General features: G+C 49.5%; 2 protein-coding genes across 9 annotated transcripts in view; one reads left to right on the forward strand and one right to left on the reverse strand.

The window, feature by feature from the left end:
* The window catches only part of LHFPL2 (lipoma HMGIC fusion partner-like 2), a 171746-nt gene that overhangs the window by 132984 nt on the left and 14671 nt on the right, over positions 1-24091 (forward strand). For 6 of the 7 annotated variants that reach the window (XM_018053681.1, XM_018053680.1, XM_018053679.1 and 3 more), the window contains one exon: positions 13965-14578. In XM_018053681.1, the coding sequence (XP_017909170.1) occupies positions 14149-14578 (430 nt within the window). In that variant the 5' untranslated portion in view covers positions 13965-14148. Of the gene's footprint in view, positions 1-1108; positions 1651-13964; positions 14579-24091 lie in introns of those variants that run through there. The other variant, XM_018053685.1, reaches the window with a different exon arrangement.
* Positions 15171-24091, reverse strand: part of SCAMP1 (secretory carrier membrane protein 1) — a 154591-nt gene continuing 145670 nt past the window's right edge. Inside the window, exon 10 of one of the 2 annotated variants that reach the window (XM_018053678.1) lies at positions 15171-15436. In XM_018053678.1, coding sequence (XP_017909167.1) covers positions 15309-15436 — 128 coding nt within the window. In that variant the 3' untranslated portion in view covers positions 15171-15308. Of the gene's footprint in view, positions 15437-20355; positions 20487-24091 lie in introns of those variants that run through there. The other variant, XM_005685067.3, reaches the window with a different exon arrangement.

The following is a 24091-nucleotide window of genomic DNA, read 5'->3' on the forward strand; positions in this document are numbered from 1 at the left end:
CTCTTCTGCCTCTGCGCTCGGCAGTTCTTACAGCCGACAGGGTAACTCCCTTTCCCATCCCTCTGTAGGACTTGGAGAGCTCCTGCTTCAGGGGGAGAAGGTGATAAAAGGTGGTCATGCCCTTGCAAGGACTGACTCTGGGAACGGACAGTGACAGTGGTCATCTGCAGATCCTCACCACCACCCCTCCCCAGCTCTGTACCTGAATCTCTGAAGCTAGAGCAGCTGAGGATGCCGGGTGTGGTCACACACCAGTAGCCAAGAGCCTAGACCAGAGTCCATGGTCCCCTGCTTCCTGACTAGTGTTTTTGTCCCCACCTATGACTTCACCATTTGACAAGCTTCAGTCTACAGTCATTGATATTAAAAGGTGATTTTTTTGTATGGCTGTGTGGAGACAGCCCTCCGAGAGCAGAAAAATAAATGTTGACCAGATATGATAATAGTAATAATTCCTACCACCTACTGAATATTTAAAAATCATACTTGCTTTATATGCACGTATTTTTAATCCTTATAACACCCTTTGAGGTATATCCTTTGAACACCCACACTTCATTGCTGAAAGACACAGAGCTACAGGTACAGGCAGGGTGATAGTATTGAAACAGATCTTTTGTGCCCTTTTTATGCCCATTTGTATCCTTTATGCTATAGAACTCTTCTTACACGGAGAAAATTGGTGTTTGATGGTGAAACTACTTACCCCCAGGCCAGGTGGGCCCTAAGGAATATCTAAACGGGGAAAGGAGTGCCCTCCCTGACCTCACAGGTGGCCATGCTGGTGTGGGGTTTGGGGGTGGGGAGGCCGGGTCCTGCTCCAGGAAGTCTACCGCACCTGCCCGGCGCGCTTTCCTTTTGCCAAGCACTTTTTAAGTTTATTACTTCCTTGGTTGCCTTCACAACAAGCCTGTGTGGTAGGTTCTTTTAGTACCCTCAGTTTACAGACCCAGGAACTGAGGTACAGTGCCACCGCTGGGCCCAAGGTCACTGCCTAGCAAGTGCTAGAACTGGGATTCAAGTCCAGACAGTCTGACTCCAGATGGAATCACTCCCCAAGGTGCCTTTCTGGATGAGCTCACTGGCTGGAAGGGTGGGGCAGCGGGTTTGGTAGCAGTCTTGGGAGAGTGACTGTCGAGTCCACGCTCATCCTGTACATGAGCCTGAGAGACCTCCCCCCAGCTCCTGCCCACATTTTCTGCCGGGACCCCGGGACCCAGAGCGGTCAGCCACCCTGCTCATGCGGGCCTGGCACGTGTGACGAGGAAAAAGGGACTATCTCCACCCTGTCTGGGTGTCGTCTCACGAGGCCGGAGGTCATCAGAGCCGTGGGAAACGTTTGATGTGAGGAAGCCTGTTAGCTGTAAACACTTCGGAGAAACACGTGTCAGCACCCAGGGGTGCTCCTTTTTCTAACCTAACCAGAACTCGGTCTTCTTTTTCCCTCCTCCAATTGCCTGGAGCTCCCTTGCCAAGCACCTTTCTGTTTCTGAGCCACGTGGGTTTAAAAGGGAAGCACCCACTCCAGCCTGGCACACTGGGGAGGCTGGGGCAGGAGTCCCTGGCAGCCTCCAGAGTCCAGGGCACTGGACACGTGCGTCATCCAGGACCGGCTTCCTCTCTGCCCACCTTCCTTAGCAGCCCTTCCAGGTGAGCATCTGGGGTTGGGGTGTCTCCGGGACGTGAAGCTAAAGCCCTTTGTGTTCCCAGCCTCTCCAGCACTTTCATTTTTGTTCTGAAATGGCTTGGTCCTCTGACCTGTACTCTCTTCTTCTGAGTTCATTTCTGTTTATGAGGCTGCACTGCTATTAGAAGCTGTGACAATAAGTCCCTGTTCCCAGAAAGAGTACTGCATCTCATGAACAAGGACAAGGGTTCAGCCTGGCAGAACGGGGTTTTTTGTGACCAGCTTGAACTTTGATCTTCTCTGACTTCATCTGGGCCGCTGTGAGCAGAGCTCTCTGGGCCGCCGCCCCCCCGCCTGGCACGTTCCTGCATCCTCAGGCCAAGCCAGTTTCGCCGGCCGAGGTCCTGCCTGCCTTTGAGGGTGTTTCTGAATGTATGAGGATCTGAAGCTGCTGGCAGCTTTATGTTGTTGAACTTGCTTTTTCTCGAAGAGTGTGGCATCCCTTTGGGAGCTACACTTAAGCTCGTCTGTTTTCAAAACACCGTCTGAATCCTAAATGTCTGGGGAATTCCTCTAGTTAATAAATGAAGGAAGCTTAAACTGGGCTACGGTTTTGAATTCGACATTCTCAGGGGAAGTTGAAAAATGCTGTGTGGCTTGCTCTCTGGCTGTGAAGTCACTGAGACAGACAGTGTGGGATGAACTGGGTGTGGATGCAATGCACAAATCTATCTTGCTGACTTTTTAGATGTTAAAAAAATCTGACCTTACAAATGTGTGTGAACGTGTATCTATGTGAGTGTGTCTGTGTATGTGTGCGCTCCTCATCACACAGTATTTCATGGGTCTTAAACATTTGAGAGAAGTAAGGCACTAGAGAGGGGAGATTTTTGATACGTAAGTAAAGAGCCGTGTTTGTGAATATCCTCTTGTGTGTGTGTGTGTGTGTGTGTGTGTGTGTGTGTGTGTTTTTAATTGCAGATGCATTCAGCACATAAAGCCTTAGGCTATTTCCATAACCTTCTATGGGCTCGCTGTCTTTCAAGAAGGGCGTGTTATGGACTCACAGGGCAGTTTAGACCTTAATGCTGCAGGTTGTACCTTTGGTTGTGAAAAGCCAGCATCAATGTGAGAGAAATAATATAAACAGTGAGTTTGAACATTTGAGTGATATTCTTAGAAATATGAACATAGCCTGCAATAGACTTTGACTCTACTTTAAGTCACTCCGAAAGTTTCTAAAATTCATTAACAGTGTTGGTTAGAAGCAGAAGTAACCTCAGTGAGAATATAAAAGATTTTCTGTTTGTTTTTAAGGTGAGCAGTGGCTAGCATTGTCTTAGTCCCTGGGTAAATCGCAAATTAGATCTTGGTTTTTAAGGATACAGGTTATTTTACATCGTTAGGCCCAGTTCACTGGTCATATCCTTCAGTGGGTAATTAGAAACGTGTCATTCTGCTGAGAGCTTTGCCAGTAAACCCAATGACAGCTGCAAGGCTTGCAGTGTTTGCATTGATGGGCTTCTGGGTGAAGGTCGCTGCCGTTGCGAGCTGCTCCTGCCGTGTGCCCCCGAGAAGTTCTGGGCTGTCGGGCTTTGGGCTGGCAGCCCTGTCTGTGCATCGTGCAGCTGGCCCGTCCCCTGGGCCACGCCGGGATGAGGTTTCCGCTGCCCTTGTGCTCACGCCCGTCACCTCCTCAACGGCTGCTTGGAACCCTGGCACTGAGGCCCAGCTTGCCGTTGCTTCTGTCAGCAGCACTCACGGGTCAGGTTTTCAGGGCCAGTGGAGGTGCAAGGAAAGAAAACCGTTCCTGCCATTCTTTAACCACCTGTGGCTATTTCCAGAGTAACAGTTTTGTCTACTACTAGTTTTTGAGTAAGATGATACCATGTATGAATGCATGTGTATCTCTATATATACATGGGTCAAAAAGAGGTGATGCCTAACTGAAAACAACTGTATCTTTAAAGGGACGGGCGTTCTCACTGTTAGCTGATGCTCACCTTCCTCATAGAAGCTACCAGTGTTTTACCCCTAACGCTCCACGGTCTTTCCCTCCATCTCTGAAATGACTGTATTCCTAGAGGGACTATTTGGAGTCTCATGATGGAGATGGCCTGAAACCAGTTAAAACTGTGGTCAAGGCCGCTTCTCTCCTGGAGCCGCTCCTTCTGCCTCGCGCCCCGTGGGCTGAGCTTTTCACTCTCCGCACTGCCTGCCCGGCCCCCGTTCCTTCCTGTTCCCAGCCAGAGGCCCAGGCTGTCGGCCATCCCCACTGCTCTCCTCTGGTCTCTCGCCCCTCAGTTCATGGACACCTCACTCCGGCCGCACGCACTCCATTCCCAGGAAAGACCTCTGTCCCGGGCCGACGCCTGGTACCAGCGGGCCCTGGAGGTGTCTCCTGAGCTGCCAGCCTGGCCAAGCCTCCTGCAGGCGGAGCTCAGAGTGCTCTTCTTGTGCCTGTTAGAAGCACACTTCTGAGCTGCCATCCTAGCTGGCGGCTGCACAAGGTGACTGGACCCACCCAGGATGCAAGAAATAGGAGCAGAGAAGGAAAGGGAGGCAGCGTGAGCGAGTCAGGACTCTCTGGTCAGAGGCTCGGAGAAGCGCCTGGTGGGGAAAGTGATTCTTGCAGCTGTGGCGCTCAGGGTCCCTTCTCATTGACCTCATTTGCTCAGTAGGGGTTGTTTCTTCTTTCTTGGTACTTCCATGCATTAACCTAAGATATGAAGAAAGTAAACTTTTTATTGAAGCAGTCTGCGTTGTTGAATTGTACAGTGAATGCTGCTGAGATAGTTGCCCGTCTTTAATGGGGCTTCCCTGGTGCCTCAGTGGTTGGGAATCCGCCTGCCAATGCAGGAGATGCAGGTTGGATCCCTGGGTCAGAAGATCCCATGGAGGAGGGCATGGCAACCCACTCCAGTATTCTTGTCTGGAGAATCCCCATGGACAGAGGAGCCTGGCGGGCTACAGTCCACGGGGTCGCAGAGTCGGACACGACTGAGTGACTAACACACACGCAATGCGGGTCACGAGATGACTTTTATTGCTGTCCAACTGCAAACTTCTTTGCCGTGTCTGTCATAGAGGACGGTGGAGTTAAATGTATCTCGACAACAAAGAGAATGGACGGGCCCTGGCTCTGCCAGGAGCTCGGCCCTCGGAGGAAGTTGGGTTGTGTGTGACCTTAAAATCTCAGCATTGGCAAGCACAGGGGTTTGGTTTTTTTCAGCCATGCCACTTGTCTGCCAAGGGTCAGCTGTTCCTCTGCTTCATGTTGTCGGGGACTCAGGCTGTCAGAGAGGTCTCATCTGGGATTGTTCTTATTTCATGAGAGAGAGAAGCGAGCTGGACAACAGAGCACCCCCTCCCCCAAGCTCTTCTGCACAGAAGTGGTATGTGTCCCTTCTACCCACGCTACATTGGCTGAACAAGTCCCATGATCTGGTCTCATGCCAGTGGGGTCAGGAAATATTATCTTCCTCCAAGAAGAGACATGATATTTGAAAGAATAATACATCCTTTCACAAGAGCTTTCCCGGAAGCTTCCAGTCAGGAGACAACTCTTGTTCTACTTGATTCTTGAGTTTACTTGGTGTTTTATGGGTTTGTGTGAGAGGCTCAGAGGCAACCGACCGCATAATCCTCTTCGTTGATTGTGTTTGGGTTTTCTTAAGCTGCTGGAAGGGAACCTGGCTGATGGCTGTGTGTCTTGTGAACAATCAGCGATTCTTTCTGCCTCTGTGCAGAGGGGACGGGAAAGCCTGCAGTTGCTGTCTGAATGAACATCCAAGCTCCCTGATGCTGGGGCCACTGCCCAGCTGTCACTTAGATGAGCCAGAAGCCCATCCTCTAAGGGTTATTGATTCTCAGGGTTGGGTCACGGGAGCAGAGGACTTGGCAGTCTCCCCTCTATTGACACCAGGAAGTTCATGAAGCAGGAAGTATCTTGATTTTATATGTAAGTTCTTATAAGCTTTTTGTTTTTCACCCTTTGTTACTTTGTCCATTAAAACTCTCTGCTTTCTTTTATTTTTTTTTAAAAAAAGGGGGGGTGGAGTCTCCATTGCAGGATGCAGGCGTTCTCTAGTTGCAGCATGTGGGGACTTCTCCCTAGATGCAGTGTGCAGGCTTCTCCTGTTGCAGAGCATGAGCTCTCGAGCGTGCGAGCTTCAGTGGTTGCAACACACCAGCTTCAGTAATTGTGGCACACGGGCTTAGTTGCCCTGCAGCATGTGGGATCTTAGTTCCCTGATCAGGGATCGAACCTCCATCCCCTGCATTAAAAGGCGGGTTCTTAACTACTGGACCACCAGGAAAGTCCCCAAACTCTGTGCTTTCTTATTGATCCTGAAAATATGGGTGAGGCTCACTTAAGGGCTCATATTTTTCCAGAATTCATTATGATATGAAAAACACTTTCTGTTTAAACTTATATATAACAGGGACATTGAAAGGAAGCTCTTGAAGCTCAAGTTCTGATTCCACTTAAACCTGAAACCTTTAACATCCCACAGTGCGTGCAGGGCATAAGCCCCCGGCTAGTAGGATCTTGACTGAATCGCACCTTAGAGTCTACTGTGGAAGTTGGTTCTCCAGTCACTCCTGCTGGACAGAAACAGAAAGCAGGCTAAAGGAAGAGGATCACATTTTCCGAAATGTCTCCTCAACCTCCTAGAGGTTTTTAGATGCTGACATTTGTGGAAAGAAAAAAAGTTATGAAACGTCTAAGTGGGCTTGAAAAATCTTAAAGAACAGATCATTTAGAAACTGGGACTGGATGGGTGGACCTGTTGACCTTGGTTGCTGACGCCTCAGGACAGTATAAAAATGACTCCTCCAGAAACCTGTGCTCAGAAAGCAGATTGACTGGGTATAGAGGAGTTGAGGTGGGCATCAAGGAAGAAATATCTGACTGGCCGGGAATGGGGGATTAAAAAACAAACTTGACAGTGAGCAACTCCTCACCAAGTGCTCCAGACCCAGATGAAAAGAGGCTTGCTGAGGTGTTCTGGAGAGTGGAGTCTCTGCTTCTCCGGGGGGCTGAGGCGGGGCACCAGACAGCTGAAACCACCGCTGGGATCAGCAGGAGAGAGAACCACCTACAGAGGGGAGCTGAGCTGGGGTCAGTAAGACCTGGAATGCCTAAGATTACTTAGGTCCACTTGGTAAGTTCCTTGAGATTCCCTGACATTTGCCGCGGCCACAGCCATCTGAGCACGTCCTGAGTGGCCAGCCCAAGTCTGGAGGAGGAGAGTTCGAGAGAAAGCCACGTGGCCAAGCGAAGTTTCGAGAAGCCCCATTTTGCCATTTGTAGGGATTACTGAAAACAAAGACTGGCTTCCATGCATGGTCCAGAGAAACTGCCAGGACCCCAGGAGAGGCAGGGTCAAGGTTTTGTCGATGTTGGCCAGTTGGAGTCCATGTCCTGTCAGCCTGACATCTTGGACAGCCTGATACAGATCAGCTTGGACCTTTAACAAACTTTAGAAAAACAAGTGAAAGTGTACTTAATTTAGTGAAGGCTATGCATGACCATCCAGATGATAGAACTTGACTTACTCTTCAGAGCGGATGTTCATAAAGTATGAGGGTTTAGAGCTCTGTTCTTAAGTTGCACCTGCAAATATGAAAACTGCAGGAAGCTCCCCGCGTGGGCTCTCACCATCCACGCCACTGACTGGCTCTGGCAAGGAGAGAGACCTGTGATACCGGCCTCCTTGACCTCTGCCAGCTAGATACCAGTAGCACCCTCTTCCCCCCCAAGCTGTGATAACCAACAATGTCTCTAGACATTGCCAAAGTTCCCTGCAAGGCAGGGAGGGCACAGTCGCCCCCCAGTTGAGAGACTGCCCACAGAGTCAGAGGTGGGATGTGGGGCCTAGTTATCCCTGAGGAAAGGGTGTTGGCAGCCAGGAGGAGGTGTGAGCCTGTTGAGACCGTAACTTAAGAAACAGTGTAATTTCTAGGGTATTTGGACCCTCTTCTTCAATAGAGTCAAGGCGTCTGCATCTCCATAGTGTATTTTAGGGAGTAACCAGGGCAAGTGAGAGTTTGCGGACTTCCTTTGGTAGCTGATTTAAAAACAAAAAAACCACGCAAGGTGCCGAGCTGTTCACACCAGCACTGTCCCATCGGCTCTCTCTCTGCTTTGTGCTCTGAAGAGGAGGTGCTGATGGGTGGGGGCCCCTTGCCACAGGAGGCTTCCTGGACAGCCTGTGAGCAAGGGGCTGGAGGTCGGGGGGACAGCTGGCTGCCCTGCAGAATCTCTCGTTCCTGCCCTCGTGTGGCTTCGTGAGCTGTGCGGGGGGTGCACGTCTGGCTCTGCGCTGGTGCGCTGGGCCATACACGTCCTCGCCCTTCTCCGCGGCCTCAGCAGCCCTGCCCCATCCCCACCCCAACCCAGCACCACGCAGACTCTCGTGCAGGCGGACCTCACCGCGTCTGAGACCTTCCAGCTGACTGACTCTCAGAATTCAGTGTGTAAAGAATCTCCTGGGGGCTTGTTAGAGATGCAGTTCTGGCAGCCCCTCCAGAAAGTTTGGTTCAGTGTGTGGGAGCTGGGAACTTATGCACTTTGAAACAGGTGGCCCATATCCCCCTCTAGGAGCTGGGGGGGCCAGGGACCACACTCTTCGAATCAGCGCTCTAGAGGGTCTTTCTAACTTTTGGAAGGCAACAGCACATAAATTCTACTTTCCTAATTCTCTTATCCTTCCAGAAGATACTGGGCGGGAGGCCACGGTGCTGAGCCTCTGTGGGACTCGTATATCTGAGGGAGGTGGTAATAATGAACGTGGACATTGGCCAAGAATCTACCAGCGATGTGGGAGTAAAATACAGCCTGCTCCAAAGTCGTATTGATTATCTGGGCCACATGGGTCAGTGTAGTAAATTTATTATTAATCACAGGAGCTCATATTTTTTTAGTACTTACTGAACCACAGATACTGCGTAAAGTTCCTTTGGTAAAGAATTTGTTTAGCTTCCAGGATGGCAGCCCTCAAAACAGAGCTTCTTAACTGTGACATCAGAACCACCTCCCCCGACACACCGTCCCAGGAGCTCTTTAAAAAAGAGGGTCCTGAAACCTAAAGGAGTGGAATGGGGTGGGGGTGTGAGGGAGGTTCAAGACGGAGGGGGCATGTGCACCCTTACGGCTGACGCATGTTGCTGTAAGGCAGAAACCAACACAACACTGTAAAGCAATCATCCTCCAATCAAGATAAAATTCAAAAAAAAAACAAAGTTAAGAAATATTCAAAACTCAAAAATAAAAGAAAAAGAAACTAGAGTTCTGGACTTCCTTGCTGGGCAAGGGGTTAAGAAGCCACCTGCCTATCCGGGAGCCACAGGTTCGATCCCTGGTCCGGGAGGATTCCACCTGCCTCAGAGCAACTAAGCCCAGGAGCCACGACTACTGAGCCTGCGCTCTAGAGCCCACAAGGCACAACTGATGAGCCTGTGAGCCTCAGCTACTGAAGCCTGTGCTCTCCAACAAGAGGAACCGCTGCAGTGAGAAGCCCGCCCACCACAGCTAGAGTAGCCTCTGCTCACCGCAGCTAGAGAAGGCAGCAACGGAGACCCAGCACAGCCATAAACGAACAACAATAACAAAGAGAGTCCTGCCCAGAGCAGCTTTCTGCTCACTTCCTCACCAAAATCTGGATCTTACGAGGCCTGGAGAGGACCGGACAGTCTGTCCTGTTTTTGTCTCTTTCTGTGCACACACACAAAACACTTACACGTGTGTACACATACATGTGTGTGTCAAGTTCCTCTGATTCTGAGGTGTAGCCTCACTCATATTCCTCCCAAATGTGATGCAGCAGGAATTACACAGCATCACCTGTGAAGGATTCTTGCCAAAAATGTTTAAGCTGAATCTAAACGAGCCTTTAGATTTAACTTTTCTGTGATAGAGGATAGAGGACAAGTTTCAATGGCATCATGAGGAAATAGACAAATCAGATTGCTGGGTATCCTGTAAGACAACTGGCCTGGTATCTTCAAATAAGTCAGCGTCAAGGGAAAAAAAATAAAGACAGGACAGGGTAGGTTAGGGATGTAAGGACTGACTATTTTTTGACTAAAAGTGATTAAAGACATAATTAAGAGTGATGTATGAGCCTCGATTGCATCATGGTTTTAAGAAAACAGCTATAAAATTTGGGGCAGAGTAGGGAAATTTGAGTCTGGACCGGGCTTATGGATATAAGGAAATTATTGGCAGTTTTCTTGGGTGTGTTAATTTTATTGTAGTTATGTAGGAGAATGTCCTCATTTTTAGGAGGTATATGCAGAAGTGTTTAGGGGTGAAGCGTCAAGGCATCTGTAACTCATTTTCAAACGGTCCAGGAGAAAAATGTGTGTGTGTGAGTGTATGTACTGTGGGTGGGACAGACAGGGCAGCGTGTAAACCAGTGTTCAGTCCACAGCGCTCACTGTCCACTTTCTGCACCTTCTGTCTACGCTGGCAGATTGTCTTAATGAAGTTGAAACGCAGCACCCAGGTAAGTGAGGCGGTGCTGTTCTCCAAAGCGTGGTTCGCATGGCCCCCTTCTTGGGCATCACTGCTGGCGTGACGGTGGAGAGTGTGGGCACGCCAGGCAGCTGCGGACGGCAGCTCTGCTCCCCACTGCCCCACCGAGGCAGCACTGATGCCCGGCTACGCGGCCTGCCCCGCCTTTCTAGAGGCGCTGGCCTTTGCTCCCAAGCTTCCAGACTGTAATCTCTTAGGGCAGTTCTGCCCGAACGCACTCTCTTCCCTTCTCACTGACAGCAGGAAGCTGCCAAGGAAAGGACCCCATTCAGCTCTGCTGATACCGCCCCCTTCCTTTGAATGGTAGGGATCTGTGGAGAGGTGTGCTGACGCCTGTGGACCAACCATCTGTCGCTCCTCTTGGTTCTGTTTTCTGACTGTGGTATATTACTCTAGGTTGCTGCCAAAGTCTCATTTGTTTAGGGTTGTTGTTTTTTGGTTTTTTGTTTGTTTTTTGTTTATCCTTTGCTAAGAGGCTCTTCTCTGTGGACTAGCATAATTTTCCGAAAGTCGGAGGGCTATCCACATTATCCACAAACAGCAGGGATGCGGTAGTAAGCCAAGCATCCTGGAGGGGACGTGTGTTTAGTGGCCGGTAGAGAGAAGATGTTTACATGGAAGCTCAGCAAGGGTCTGGTCTCAGTATGTGATCTTTGGAGGAGTGGGAGTCGCAGTGAACAGCAGGGAGGGCTTTGAAGGAGCGCTGTGCCGAATCCCGGGGTTACCGAGATCTGTGTCCTGGATCCTGCTCCCCGTCGCTGTCGCTGTTATCTCAGTGCACGCCTTCCCCGCGGGGGCGTTTTACAGAGCACGGAGCACTGTAGAAGCCCCTTAGTGCCCTTCCCCTGACCCAAGGACTTTTCTTGGATCCTCAGGAAAGCCAGCTTTTGTCAGCCTTGGATATCATGGCTATTCCTGTAAAGTAGTCATTAGCAGACTTGCTGAGGAGACCAAAGCATCTTATCTCCCTTTTCCAAACAGAAAAGTGAAGGCCTCATTGCAGCCACTCTGGTGTGGCTGCAACAATCTGGTATGGTGGAGGGGGACTTGTTTTAGCACAGATGGACAGGGAACTGAATTTTCTGAATTTACACCCAGGGGTCCTTGAATAATTCTGCCTTAAATTTGGCAAGAACCATTGCTAAGAACCGTGCTAAGCCTAAATGTGCCTTCTTCCCCTTTTCCTGAAGTTTCACATCCTTTCTCTTTAGAAGTTGCAGCCTAATCCCACCCCTGGCTCGAAGCTGACTTTGCTGAGCAGGACACTGTACATCTGGCATCTTCATTAAGATCCCAGTCACCTGAGAGGCTGAAGCAGAGTCTGAGGTTCTACAAGAGGACAAATATGTAAAGGTTTTATTTTCACATTGAAGAAGTGCCACCAAACAGTAGAGGGGCAGGGATTGACAACTGGGGGCCAGTAAACTGGCTTCCTATTCAAATGGGGGGCTTCCCAGGTGGCGCTAGTGGTAAAGAACCCACCTGCCAATGCAGGACACACATTGGAGGATCTCTGGAGGCTCCCCCGGAGGAGAGCGTGGCCACCCCTCCAGTATCCTTGCCTGGAGAATCCCACAGGGGGCTGCAGTCCATGGGGTCGCAAAAGGGCTGGACACAGCTGAGCAGGCCAGAGAATCAAATGGGAAAGCTGCATAGAGCTTCTTTTTCTAACAAGCAGACTCTCTGCCTGTGGATTAGAAGTGTTTGTGAGCCTGGTGGCTGGGAACTGTTTGGATGAAGTGGGGCTTCCTCGCGGGAGTCATCCTAGCTTGTTTTCTTGTTCTCTTTTGAAATGATCGCTTTCATTATACACAGATCTCCTCCAGAGCTCTTTTGTGTTGGTAACTTCTTACTCAAAAGCCATTTCTATTTGGTAATATTACGGGATGAGAGGGTAAGAATGACCGAGTGAGAATAGATTATACTTCTGGCCTCATGCTAAGTTATTTTCCCCAGCTGAGTTTGTCAGCTGTGTTAGGCAGTAGGGAAACAGGAAGTAAGACGCAGGACCTCACCCTCAAAGCCCACCAGGGAAGCTTGGACACCAGGAGTGACCTCATCCATCTCTAAATAGCCTGGGCTTGATCTTCCTCTATGTGTAAGCACCAAGTTCCAGTTACCACTGAGCACTTCCACTGGCTAAACCATTGTCTGACCAGTCTCAGCCCTGTTAGGGGAAAAACTGTTCAGGCAAAGGTGTTGATGTTTACTGAGCAGTTACTGTGCCAGGCGCTGTGCCAGGCACTTTCACTGTTCTCGCTTCATTCTCACAACGGTGCCATGAGGCAGGGACCCCTCTCTTTCTCCACGTGGTCCTTGAGGGAGCTGACAGCAAAGGCTCCGAGAAGTTAGATGCCGTGTGTCCAGGAACCTTTGTGGTGCAACACACCATCTCTCCCTTCCCCACTGCGATAAACACACACACACATGCACACACTTGCACATATGACAGTTAAGTTCCTCTCTTCCTAGCTTTGCACTAGCTAATTTCTCAAAACAGCATCTTGCGTAAGTGTTAAATCCACTGTTTTATAAGTCATCACCGCTCACTAGGCTGTGAGCCAGCATGGTGGTGAAGCTTTGACACCCACTCCCTTCTTTCCCCACTTCCTCTCTCCTCCATAACTCCCTGCCCAGCCATGGCCCACATGCCACCAGGCTCTCTGTAATTCTTAGGGAGTTGACATGACCTGGGTTAATAAGTAATCATTCAGAATAGAGCCATACGCCCAGATGTCCATTGCAAGCTGTGGGATTTTCCTGACCTCGGGGGAGGGGAGGCCATGGGGAGAGGCAGGAAGATGGGGCTGTGAGGAGCGCTGTGGCCCATTTCAGGGTTCAGGCCTCCCTGAAGGAGGTTTGAGCTGTTAGAGCAGGGCCCTCTGGTAATGAAGCCAGCCGTTTGTCCTTGGGAACAGAATGAGGCCTTGTGAGATCAGAAACAATGGGCATGTTGAGTTTCAGACCTGGTGTGAACCAAGCTCGGGCAGAGGCCCTGTGATGGACTGGGACGGGTCAAGGGATGCATTCTTCACTAGCAAGGCTCTGTTGTCAACACGTCCCCTAAGTAATGATACTTAGTCAACTGTCATTAATGCCCCATTTTGAATAATTCCCGCAAGTGAGTAAGTCAACAGTTCTTGGAGTTTTTTTTTTTTCCTTCCTCTTCTTCACATTTTAACTTCTGTAGTTTGTCTAAAAATCACCCCATGAGAAATGCATGAAAAATAAGTTTGCGTGGCAAAGTTTTATTATTTATCACGGCATTATTTTCCTTTTAAATTCTCCATTACTTCTGAAGCAAACACTTCCTCCTGTGTTTCTGCTAGTACGTTGATTCCCAGACAGTAAAATCGGGAGTTGCAAAAGCTGCTAATAAGCAAAAGCTTTTCATACAAATTTGGCAAATTCGGCTCATCTAGTACCAAGTCCTGTAAACTTCTAAATCGCGGCTCGTCCGTGGACGCAGTTCCCTAGCAGCCCATCTTGATCCGTCCGAATGCAGCCTGTGCAGCTGGACTTTCTCTAGTAAGATGAGACGGAGCAGGAGCGGCGTCCCAAGAGCACACAGCCCCGGCCGGAGCCTGGCGCGGGTGGGTGAGCAGTGCAGCCTAGAGATAAGGGGCACCGCAGACGCTTCTGGGAGCGCCCTGGAAACAGACCGGCCAGCTCGCGGGGCCGGGGCAGCGTGTCTGCGGGCGCGGCGCCCCTGGGGTCCCGAGCCGCCAGGGGGCGGGCGGCCGGGGGGCAGGGCGGGGCTGGCGCGGCTCACCGCCCTCCTCTGTCTCTCCGCAGGTGAGGCTGCGGCCGCCGAGCCGCGACATGGCAGCATGACAGCCCCGGAGCGCGCTGCCCGAGGACGCCGGGACGAGGGAGCCCCCGCCTGAGCCGCCTTCCCGCGCCCTCGCGCTGCCGCGGCGCGGCTCGCTGCGCTTGCTCACCCCTGGGACGCCCGCCTCCCTCCGCCTTGAGCATCAATATGTGTCATGTCATTGTCACCTGTCGCTCGATGCTCTGGACCCTCCTGAGTATTGTGGTGGCGTTCGCCGAGCTCATCGCCTTCATGAGCGCAGACTGGCTGATCGGGAAAGCCAAGCCCCGCAGCGGCGCCGAGCCCGGCGAGCAGGGCGCGGGCACCCCGGAGCCCTACCACCCCACGCTGGGCATCTACGCCCGCTGCATCCGGAACCCCGGCGTGCAGCACCTCCCGCGCGAGACGCTGTGCGGGCCCTACGCTGAGAGCTTCGGCGAGATCGCCAGCGGCTTCTGGCAGGCCACCGCTATTTTCTTAGCCGTGGGCATCTTCATTCTGTGCACTGTGGCCCTGGTGTCTGTCTTCACCATGTGTGTGCAGAGCATCATGAAGAAAAGCATCTTCAACGTCTGTGGGCTGCTGCAAGGAATCGCAGGTAAGCGTGCGCGGAGGGGAGGGGCCCTGGGAGTGGCCCTAAGGTGCCACTGCGTGTGTGCGGCGTGCCCACGGCTGACTCCTTTGCTGCGTGCGTCTTTAGGAGCGCGGTCTTCTCTCCGGGGCTAGGCAGCAGCCATGCGCTGTCCTCATCGCTCCCTTTGCCCTGTATCACTCCCCTAAAGCAAAGGCAAGGCTGTTTGTTCTCTGCTCTCCCCTGCTCATCCTCTTAGCCTGTATCCCCTGGTTCTAGTTGCTGGGTTTTGTTTGAGAAAGCTGCCATGGGGCTTGGCTTTCCCGATCAGCCAGTCTGCGCGCATAAGGCAATGAGCTCTGCAAACAAATGAGCTCCTGCTTTTTGCTTTTCCCACTAAATTAAAAGCATGCTTTCTGCCCTCGGGCGTCCAGGGAGGAATTGCGGTGAAGGAAGCCCCCTGCAGTGGACTGTGTCCCGGGACCACTGTAAGGGAGGGGCAGTCATTCCCAGGCAGTGAGCCGGGCGCTGCCACCCACCCCGCCCCCACCTCCCCCATCCCCGCCGCAGGATGATTTCAGCTTTGGGCGGGGAGGACACCGGCCGGGAGGGAATTAGTATCCGCTGCTCTGTGTTTAATAACGGTTCTGGTTTAAACTGACTGTCTCCTGGAGCCTGACAGAATGTTCTGTGCACTGGGATCAGAAATTACAAACTAACTCTGCCACTTTCTGGGAGTTTCTCACTAATGAGCTTGTTAGAAGTGGGTGGAAAGAAAAGTGTGAGCGCCTTGCAGAGATCCCAGAGGGGAGGCTGTGAGCGCCCAGAAGACTCCAATGGCCACCAGCATTTTCAGACTGTCCCGTGCGGGGTTAAAAAGTGAATCTGAAAAAAAAAAAAAAAAAAAGTGAATCTGGAACCAAGAGGGTTATCGGTCTGTCCACACTCAAGGGACTTGTTCTGGGTGGCAGACACACACACACCCCCACACACCAGAGTTTGAAGACATCCTCAGGAAGCAGAGGAATAGATTCTTGCTTTGATTCTCAAGAGAAAAATCCACTTTTTAAACACTGCAACCAAAGTATTTCTTAATCTGAAGCCTGATGGGAGAAACAGCAGGCCACCCCCACCTGTCATTGAAGGGCTCATCCTGCAGCTGTGAGCCAGGGCTGCAGATGGCGCGGATAAGCACTGGGCCTGGCGCGAGGCCTGTGAAGAAGCAGACCCCGAAGGAAGCAGCTCTCCCCTGCTTTATGGCGAACTCTTGAGCTCAGCAGGGCAGGCTTCCAAACAAACGGGTCCAACAACTGTTTTTCCCCAAACCCAGCTGACAAGGTGTTTTCCTTGCCCAGACCTTAGGAACCCTATGTGTGCATGTTGGGGAGAGGGTAGAGGGCCCAGAGGAATGACGGAGGACCTGCGTCACACTCCTGCTGCTTTTGTGTGGGGGATACACTCGTGACCGGTCTCTGGACCCCCATCTCTTTCTCTGCCAGGACCAGCCATACCATGGGAGACCCAGGCACTCACAGGCACTCAGGGGATTTGGGAGGCCAGGATTCTGATTTTCAGCTTTGCTACTGACTTGCACTTTCACTCGAGATAAATGCACCCACTTCTCTGGATGTTGGCATTCCTCTTCTTAAAGATCAAGAGATTGGAAAATATGATCTGATGTTGGAGTTTTGCTTCTGTGAAACTCATTGTCCTCCTTTTGATTGACTTCTCAGATCTGACATTCATCCCCTTTGGCTTGGCGTTTCACCTTCCAAAAATGTTCAGTAAGCTCAGTTTCCATACTGGATCATCTTTTTCTTGTCAGAGAAACGTCCCTGCTTTATTCCCCGAGGCACACAGGGCCTCAAGGGTGTGAGAGTGTGTGTGTGTGTGTGTGTCTTAAAACTTTCACTGAGGAGTGTTACCAAAGTGCTACCAAAGCTTTTTGAAAAGTCAAAATAAACAGGTAGATGAAGGGAAGCCAATTTACACAAATTATCAATCCTGTTGAAGAGCCCTCGTTGACCAGAGAGTTGTTGTTTCTGCTCAGTTTGCGCGACTGTGGTGTATTTGCTCATCTCCTGTGACTTCATGACTTTATTATGAGTTTTATCAATATGCTGGTATGCAGATACGACTTCTGGTTTGTCATCCTGAGAAACTCACTGCCTTTCACCCAAGGGATAGCCATTTATAGCAGGGTGGGACGTCTTGGGACGCACCATCACAATCAGTCTTTTGCAATCAGTTTGCAGATTATAGATATCCTTCAGTCTCAGAGACTGTTTACCTGCAGTTTTTAATAAGGTATTATTCCAGTAAACTTTAGTCTCTAAGAATGTGGATTACTCCACCAAGGCTTTGGTGCTCTTGTTTGCTATTTCACATAAATGGCAAGAGTGTTCATCTTGGCACAGAGATGAGTACATATTTTAGGTATTATTCATACACTCCAATGAGTTATTCTTGACGTTTCCCTTTCTCTCCGTATCAGGCCTCTAGGAAGAAGGGCTGGGGAGAAGGGAGTACCAACCCAAGACACTGGTCTACTGGTCACCTGTCTCGCAGGAGTCTTGATTCTCTAAAAACTTGCTCCTTATTTCTTTCACTCATGTTCCCCATGCACACATGAGGCATCTCAGAATGCCTGAAATTGCTAACAACTGCCTGAAGGCAAAGATTCCTGTACAGTTAGTTCCTGCCTCTCTAGGGACCACTGGTCTAAGGCTAAGAAAAGGGGTTTCTCTTCACCACCCAGCCCAGCAGCACGCCTCTGAGAAGAAATCAAGGGAAAGATGAACCGAATGTTTGCTGGTCAGCCGGCTCCCTCGTGGTGGGCGGGGGCCACATCTGTTAGGGAGGTCCAGTGGGCTCTTTCTCCTCTAATAAGAGGTCCCCACCAGGCAGTGCAAGCCAACGTCAATGGCAGATGTGGCCCTTGAATCTGTGGCTCAGAGTTGCCCCCGAGTGTCTGAAGCAGCCCACTGGCTTTCTGTCCTCTTGGCCGGTCTGTAAGGGGATCTGGTCAGGCCCCGGCCTCAGCCAAGGACTTGCTACAGCTGTGAGCATCAGTCTCGCCTCTCCCTACATGCCCTCTCTCAACCCTGCATCTATTCAACATTGAAACCAATGGTGAGAGAGGAGGCTGGTGCCAGAGCAACCAAAGGATTCTTTAGAAATATACTCAGACTGTGTTTGTTCTTACAACTTGCATTTTGGCAAAAAGGACTTTTTTTTTTAATGTAACTGGGTGAAAAATTATATGCTATCATATATTAGGAGATCAAACCAGCCAATTCTAAAGGATATCAACCCTGAATATTCAGTGGGAGGACTGACGCTGAAGCTCCAATAATCTGGCCACCTGATGTGAAGAGCTGACTCACTGGAAAAGACCCTGACGCTAGGAAAGATTGAAGGCAGGAGGAAAAGGGGGTGGCAGAGGATGAGATGGCTGGATGGCATCACCGACTCAATGGACATGAGTTTGAGCAAACTCCAGGAGATAGTGAAGGACAGGGAAGCCTAGCGTGCTGCAGTCCATGGGGTCGCAAAGAGTCGGGCATGACTGAGCAACTGAACAACAATATATTCCTTTACTATGCCTAATCTTAAAGGCCAAAGGCTTGCAGAGCTGTCACTGTTCAGAGTGTAACGTAAGTCATCAAAATCTTAGTATTTTGATTTTAGAAGTTGGGTGTAAAAGAATATACTTCAGTGAAAAATCTCAAAATCTGAGTTACTTAAAAAAAGCTATTGACTATTAAGTTAATCCAGATGGCAGGATTTGCCCTTATGGCCTCACCTCATGGTGGCACCCAGCCGACACTTCCAAAACGCTCATGCACAAATGCCCTGGCTGTTCAGAGTTTTCTCTCTGCAGCAGTTGGAGCTCAAGCCTCTCCTGGCCCTGGATCAGCCCTGACCTCACCTTGAAGTGTCTGTGAAATGTTGACCAGTTTTCTCACTTGGAAAATGGATTTAGCAGTAGAACCTATCTCAGAGTTGTTTTGAGGATTAAATTAGATCATATATGAGAGAGGCTTTTAAGCACAGTGTTTGGCACATGGTAAATAGTAAGTGGTAGCTACATGATGATTATAAAAGTATTTATGCTTTCTTGGCAGGTTTTTCGTATTTTTTTTTTTTTGTGTTCCTTAACAGTTGCTGCATTCTAAGAAATAGAGGTGTCTTTAGAATTGGCCTGGTTCTGTTGAAACCCAGTGTGACCGCATCGTCTCGAGTCATTCCCTGGCCCTTCGTAGGCTGCCTCTATGGGGACTGAAGAGCCTAGAGCAGCCCTGTGACTCTCCCATCCCTCTGGTGTCCTCAGGCCGGTTTCTGAAAGCTGAATTGATAGGACAACACAGAACTTCCTCCTCTCACTCCTCTTCCCCTGACAAGAACATTCTCCCCATCCTTCCTTTCTGGAGGCAGCTTCTAGCCGTTGAGTCCTGGTTGCAGGAGGCTTCTCAGGCTCCCCTTGCAGGATAAATCACAGGCTGCCTGGTCTTCACTGGGTGAGGGCTCGCCTGGAACTTGGCAGAGCCACCAGCACACGTCAGTCCATAGCCCTCTGGGATTCATTACAAAAGCTGGGGAATTGGCCAGCAGGGTCGTTTTCGCCAGCTGCCTTCCTTAGGCTGTGACCTGGATGTGGTCCACAGCAAAAGCGTAGAATGCAAACATCCAAGTTTTCCATGACCGCATCAAGCAGTGTGGGTTTGGAAATACACGTAGGGCCCTCTTAGCAGCCTGTGGAATCCCCAGTGACTCAGGTTTGGGACGGAGCCACGACGATGAGCTCAGGAGCGGGCCCGCTGGCCCTGGCCTGGGCTGTTCCCCTGGGGTGGCCACAAGGCGTGACTAGCGCGGGAGCTGCCGGCCGGGCTGCCTGCTGGCTTCGGGTTCCCTTCACAGACCCTGTGCCGCTTCGTGTCTTGTTGGCTCTCCCGCTTTACAGTCCCTGTAGCCCTCTGTCTGCACCCATTTCAGCCCAGCAGGATGGCTCCAGCAAGCTGCCCACCCGCCGGCTGGATGGATGGCTGTGGGGCCGTGCACGCAGGCACCGCTCCCTGCCGTGGGAGCTCCGGGCCTGCTGCGCGGGTTCAGTTTCCTTGGAGGTGAGCCGTGATTGAGGCGGAAGGAGGACAATGTGAAAAAAGATGGGAAAGGAGTAAAAGAAGAACCTCAGAAGACAAGCGGAGGGTTTTGTCCGTGCTGACTGGAGAGTGGCTTTGGCGTAGTCTGGGCCGCGTGAGGAGGTCGGGGTTGTCATGTGAGATACGCCGTGATTGCTGTCTGGGGCTTGGCATTCTCACTGCGGTTTTTCACAGGGTGAAAGCTAACCTTAGCATCAGGAAGATAACCATGACTCAGCCTGACTGCAGCATCCATTCTGATGTATACCCTGCCCTACCTGTTCACTCCCAGTGACCAAGTCAGTCACTGGCGAGGAGAGGGATAAGAACAAGGGTTTGGGAAGCATGGGGAAGAGGGGAAGAGATCCCTGACTGTCTCAGAGCCACTTTTCACCTGCTTTTCTCCGAGAAGGTAGTGTGACCTTGATTGCCTGACTTCAAGACATCGTCACAGAAAAGGCAGGAGGGAAGTCAAGGGGGCACCCCCTGCTTCTCCTGAGAACGAGGCCCCAGTAGACCTGGCTGTCAGAGGCGGCTCTGAATTGCTGGCTCTCCAGTCAGAATGCCTCCACCGGAAGTGGGGTCTAACCCTTCTATATCTGAGTCATTTTAAGAGGACCACATGTAATGATTCATCCACCTTGAAGAAAAGGCAGGCCAGAATTAAATTTCAATTCAAGGATCTTTTATTTAATGCCTGCTAAATACAAAGACCCCTAGACTCAGGTCTACAATTTCTTGAGTTTCTCTGCTCCCAAGCCATATTAGAGAGTCATTGCTTCAGAAGCTGAACCCTAGAAAAGCAAACAAAAAATATCATCACATTTAAAGGGAAGAAAAGAGTTCAGCTGTATCGTTAGAGGAAAAACTACTGCCTAAGAGCAAGTGGACCAAACAGGTATTAATTTGAAAAATCAGTTGGAAACGCTAGAAGAAAATCGCAAACTCTCTTAAAATTCAGATAGAATATGCAGTTGATACGCAAATGAAGTATTTTGCTATGGTAACCACTTAATTGTAGACAAATAATCTTGGGAGCCATGGTGATCTGTGTTCCAATTCCAGTAACAAATCATCACTTAAGTATGACTCTGAATATTTACACAGGTGGTTCAGGCACTGTTCTAAAAGCTTGATGCAACAGTGGGGGTGTTCTAAGTTCTGATGTCACTTCAGAAGTAGTCTGCATCTCCTCTGAAGACTTCTCTGTGCTCAAGCCCAGCACAATTATGTGTTTGGATGTTGTATAGAGGCTTCCTGGTGGTTTTACTAATTAGCTCACAATCCACAATCTCTTTTTTTTTTTTTGTTCAAAGATAGCCCCTAGTACATATGAAACCTAAACCACACACATTGAGAAACAAAGTCAATATTAAAAACTTCAAACCAAAATACTTAGTGATTATATGTGTTCAGAGTTTAGAGGCCAACATCAGGGCCGTGGTGTTGAAAAGATGGCACCTGCTTGGTTGCAGGGGTTATTTAACATTATCTGGACCCCCAAAATCTTTAGTAGACAAGAAATTTAACTTACTGTCCTGAAAATTTCAGAGCTCAATAACTACATTTTTATAGTCTCTTGTATTCTGCTATAAACTGCATTTTATTTTTTGTGGCAGCTTATTTTAAGTTGTAAGTGTATTTTGGTTATAGTCAAATAGCAGCTCTTTCTAATCCTACATGTTGGATGAATAATTTATCAAGATATATTTTATGAACTTCTTCCAGTTGCACAGACACAGTTTAGGAAACACCTCACTTGGAATGCAAGGTAAAATATTATCACTAACTCATGGGAAGGAATAATCTCACTAAATTACTTTGCTGGGCTGCATTTTAACAGTAAAAGTTAAAGCTTTAGAAACTACCAATGAAGTAATTTGCATAGAAGCGCGAATCATTGCTGAGGAAGGCTTAAGGAGGCTTCAGTGTGGGAGAAACTCATCTTTCTCATGGGTTGTTTCACCGCATATTCTAGGGGCATCTGACAACTCTTAATTGATGGTCATTAATTTTGAGTAATTATAGAAGAAACTTCCTCTGGGGGGCTTGGCTGCAAGGTCTTTGTATGACAGCTACGCTCTGATTGTCTTCCAGAGAATTCTCTTTATTGCTCTGTCATCCGTTCTCCAGCCCCCACACTGGAAGAATATTTTTCTTGCCAATTATAATTCCATGGAAGTGTTTTTAGTAGAAAACACGTGCCCTACTAGACTCCTGCAGGGAGATGGTATAAGCATTAGCAGAAGCTTTGAGTAAAAAATCACCCACACCCGACCCGTCACTTGCTCTCTCCTTCCCATCAGAAAACCTTGTTGGTTAAAAGCCTCTAGTGTTATTGATCATAGACTAAAATGACATGTAGGTATCATCTACTCTAAGACACTGGTTATCAGCTGAAAACCCTTTTCATTACCACTGAACCCTCTGACCTCTTATTTCCGATCTGGCCTTCAGAGCAGAGTTTTTAAATGTCAAAGTTGGGTCCAGTCTAGTTTATCCATAAACCCTTGAAACTTTGAAATGAGATGCAGTGAAAACAGATTTATATTCTGAATGCCAAAGCGATGGAATTCAGAGCCTCTTTACACTCTACCTTTTTATTTGTGCAGTCAACAAGCAGGCTTTTCAGAGAGGTGTCCCCATCCTAACTCAGACCTGCCTCTCTCTCTTTCTCAAACACACACACACACACACACACACACACACCCCGCCCCCCCACCCCAGCAGCCTCTCACTGCCTTGGAACAAATACCAGTCCACTCTGCTCAGGTTTTGTCAGTTAAAAAAAAAAGAAAAACAATGCACAATGTGAGTTAAGTTTATTTGTGGTAAAATGAGGACTATAGCCTGGGAGACAGCACCTCAGACAGCTCTGAGGAACTGCTCCACAGAGGTAGGGGAGGGCCAGTCTTCGTGATTTTGGTGAAGTGGGATGTATGTGGGCCAGCACACATTTTTGCACAAGGTTGCTGCTCGTCTGGTGAAGGTTACCGCTAGTCATGAGGAACAGATGTCTCTGTTAGTGAATTTACTGCGTTTCTAGATAAGAGATACAGGAATTGGGGCCCATAAAATCTCCTGAAAATATCACAGAGTGCTTCGTTCCCAGTCTCCACCCTGAACCCGTCAGAGGGTGGTGACGGTTAGCAGCTGCAGTGGCTAGTGACTTCATCCTTGTAGAGTCAGATGGCAGGTGACAGTTTTTAGCTTCCACTAGTCATCAGCAAAAACGAGAAAACTAAGGACAGTGTTGTAAGATTTCATAGTGCTGTATGTGTTCAACTTAAAGACCTGTCCTTTATTCTTAGGTTGCATCCTTTACCCTGTTTTGTTAAAATGCCCTTTTTCGTGAAATATTAAGAGGAGATAGTGGTGTTTTTAGTGTCTATGTTCACAACAGAAGAAATACTGACTCCCAGTAACTTTTATGGCTTTTGTGTTACTACCCGAGGTCCTAAAGTGTGGGAACGACTCTTCTAGAATATGAGCAAGGAATGAGGCCTGCTGCACACACAAGAGATGCTCAATAACTATTGTCCACTGACAGAAACAGAGTCTGTTCTGTGTTCAGTAATCTGTGCTAGAAACTATGAGTTTCTTGGGATTCTGAAAGAGTAAAGGTTGTGGTAAATGCTGCTAAGTCTCAATCCTAGCATGAACTCTGCCCTCCTAGACAGCTAGAGCATAAATAGTAATTAATGCAGTCATCATCCAAAGAACCAATAAGAATCATTTCAGAGCTGGCTGTCACTAAAACCAAGTTCTGTTTGGGCTTTATAGAATAAATTGTCATTGAAAAATTGAAAAACCTTAGTGGGCAACGTGATTTCAAAAGTAGAGATTCACCCAAGGGGGCATTCATGGGCAGAAGCCCTTGATTTGTGGGATGGCTAACGCTCTGTTGTGTTATACTGGTGTATGAATGCTGCTTGGAGAGCCCTGGCTCTGAATGGCCAAGAGGCACTTTGGTGCGGAGGACAGTGTCTGGGCACCTGGAGAAGTCATGCAGGCCGGGGTAGCATTGCTAACTTAGTGCTGGGGCTTGGGAGGTAAGGACCTGAGTTCTCCTTGGGTGGCAGACCCCAGGGGGCCCATCCTGGTGTCTGTAGTTGTCGTAAGCAAGATTTCACGAGTCTGATGCGTTAGATTGAGAGCAGCACTCCCTGAATACAGACACTGGCAGAAAGCAGGTCTCTTGTTAACAGAGGATTAACTGAACCTGATGCGTGCAGGTAGTGGTGCAAGGGTTCAGGGTTAGGTGGTCAAGACAGAGCTCCTCAGCTCTGTTCCGTGAATTAAGAAGGGCTGCTTGGAGGAGGGGAGATGGTTAAACCAGCTTGCACGAGCAAGGATGTAATTTGGAGGCTGTCTGAGCATGCTCTTGGTGCTCGACTTT

The sequence above is a fragment of the Capra hircus genome, chromosome 10, assembly GCF_001704415.2.
Source record: "Capra hircus breed San Clemente chromosome 10, ASM170441v1, whole genome shotgun sequence".
NCBI lineage: Eukaryota > Metazoa > Chordata > Mammalia > Artiodactyla > Bovidae > Capra > Capra hircus.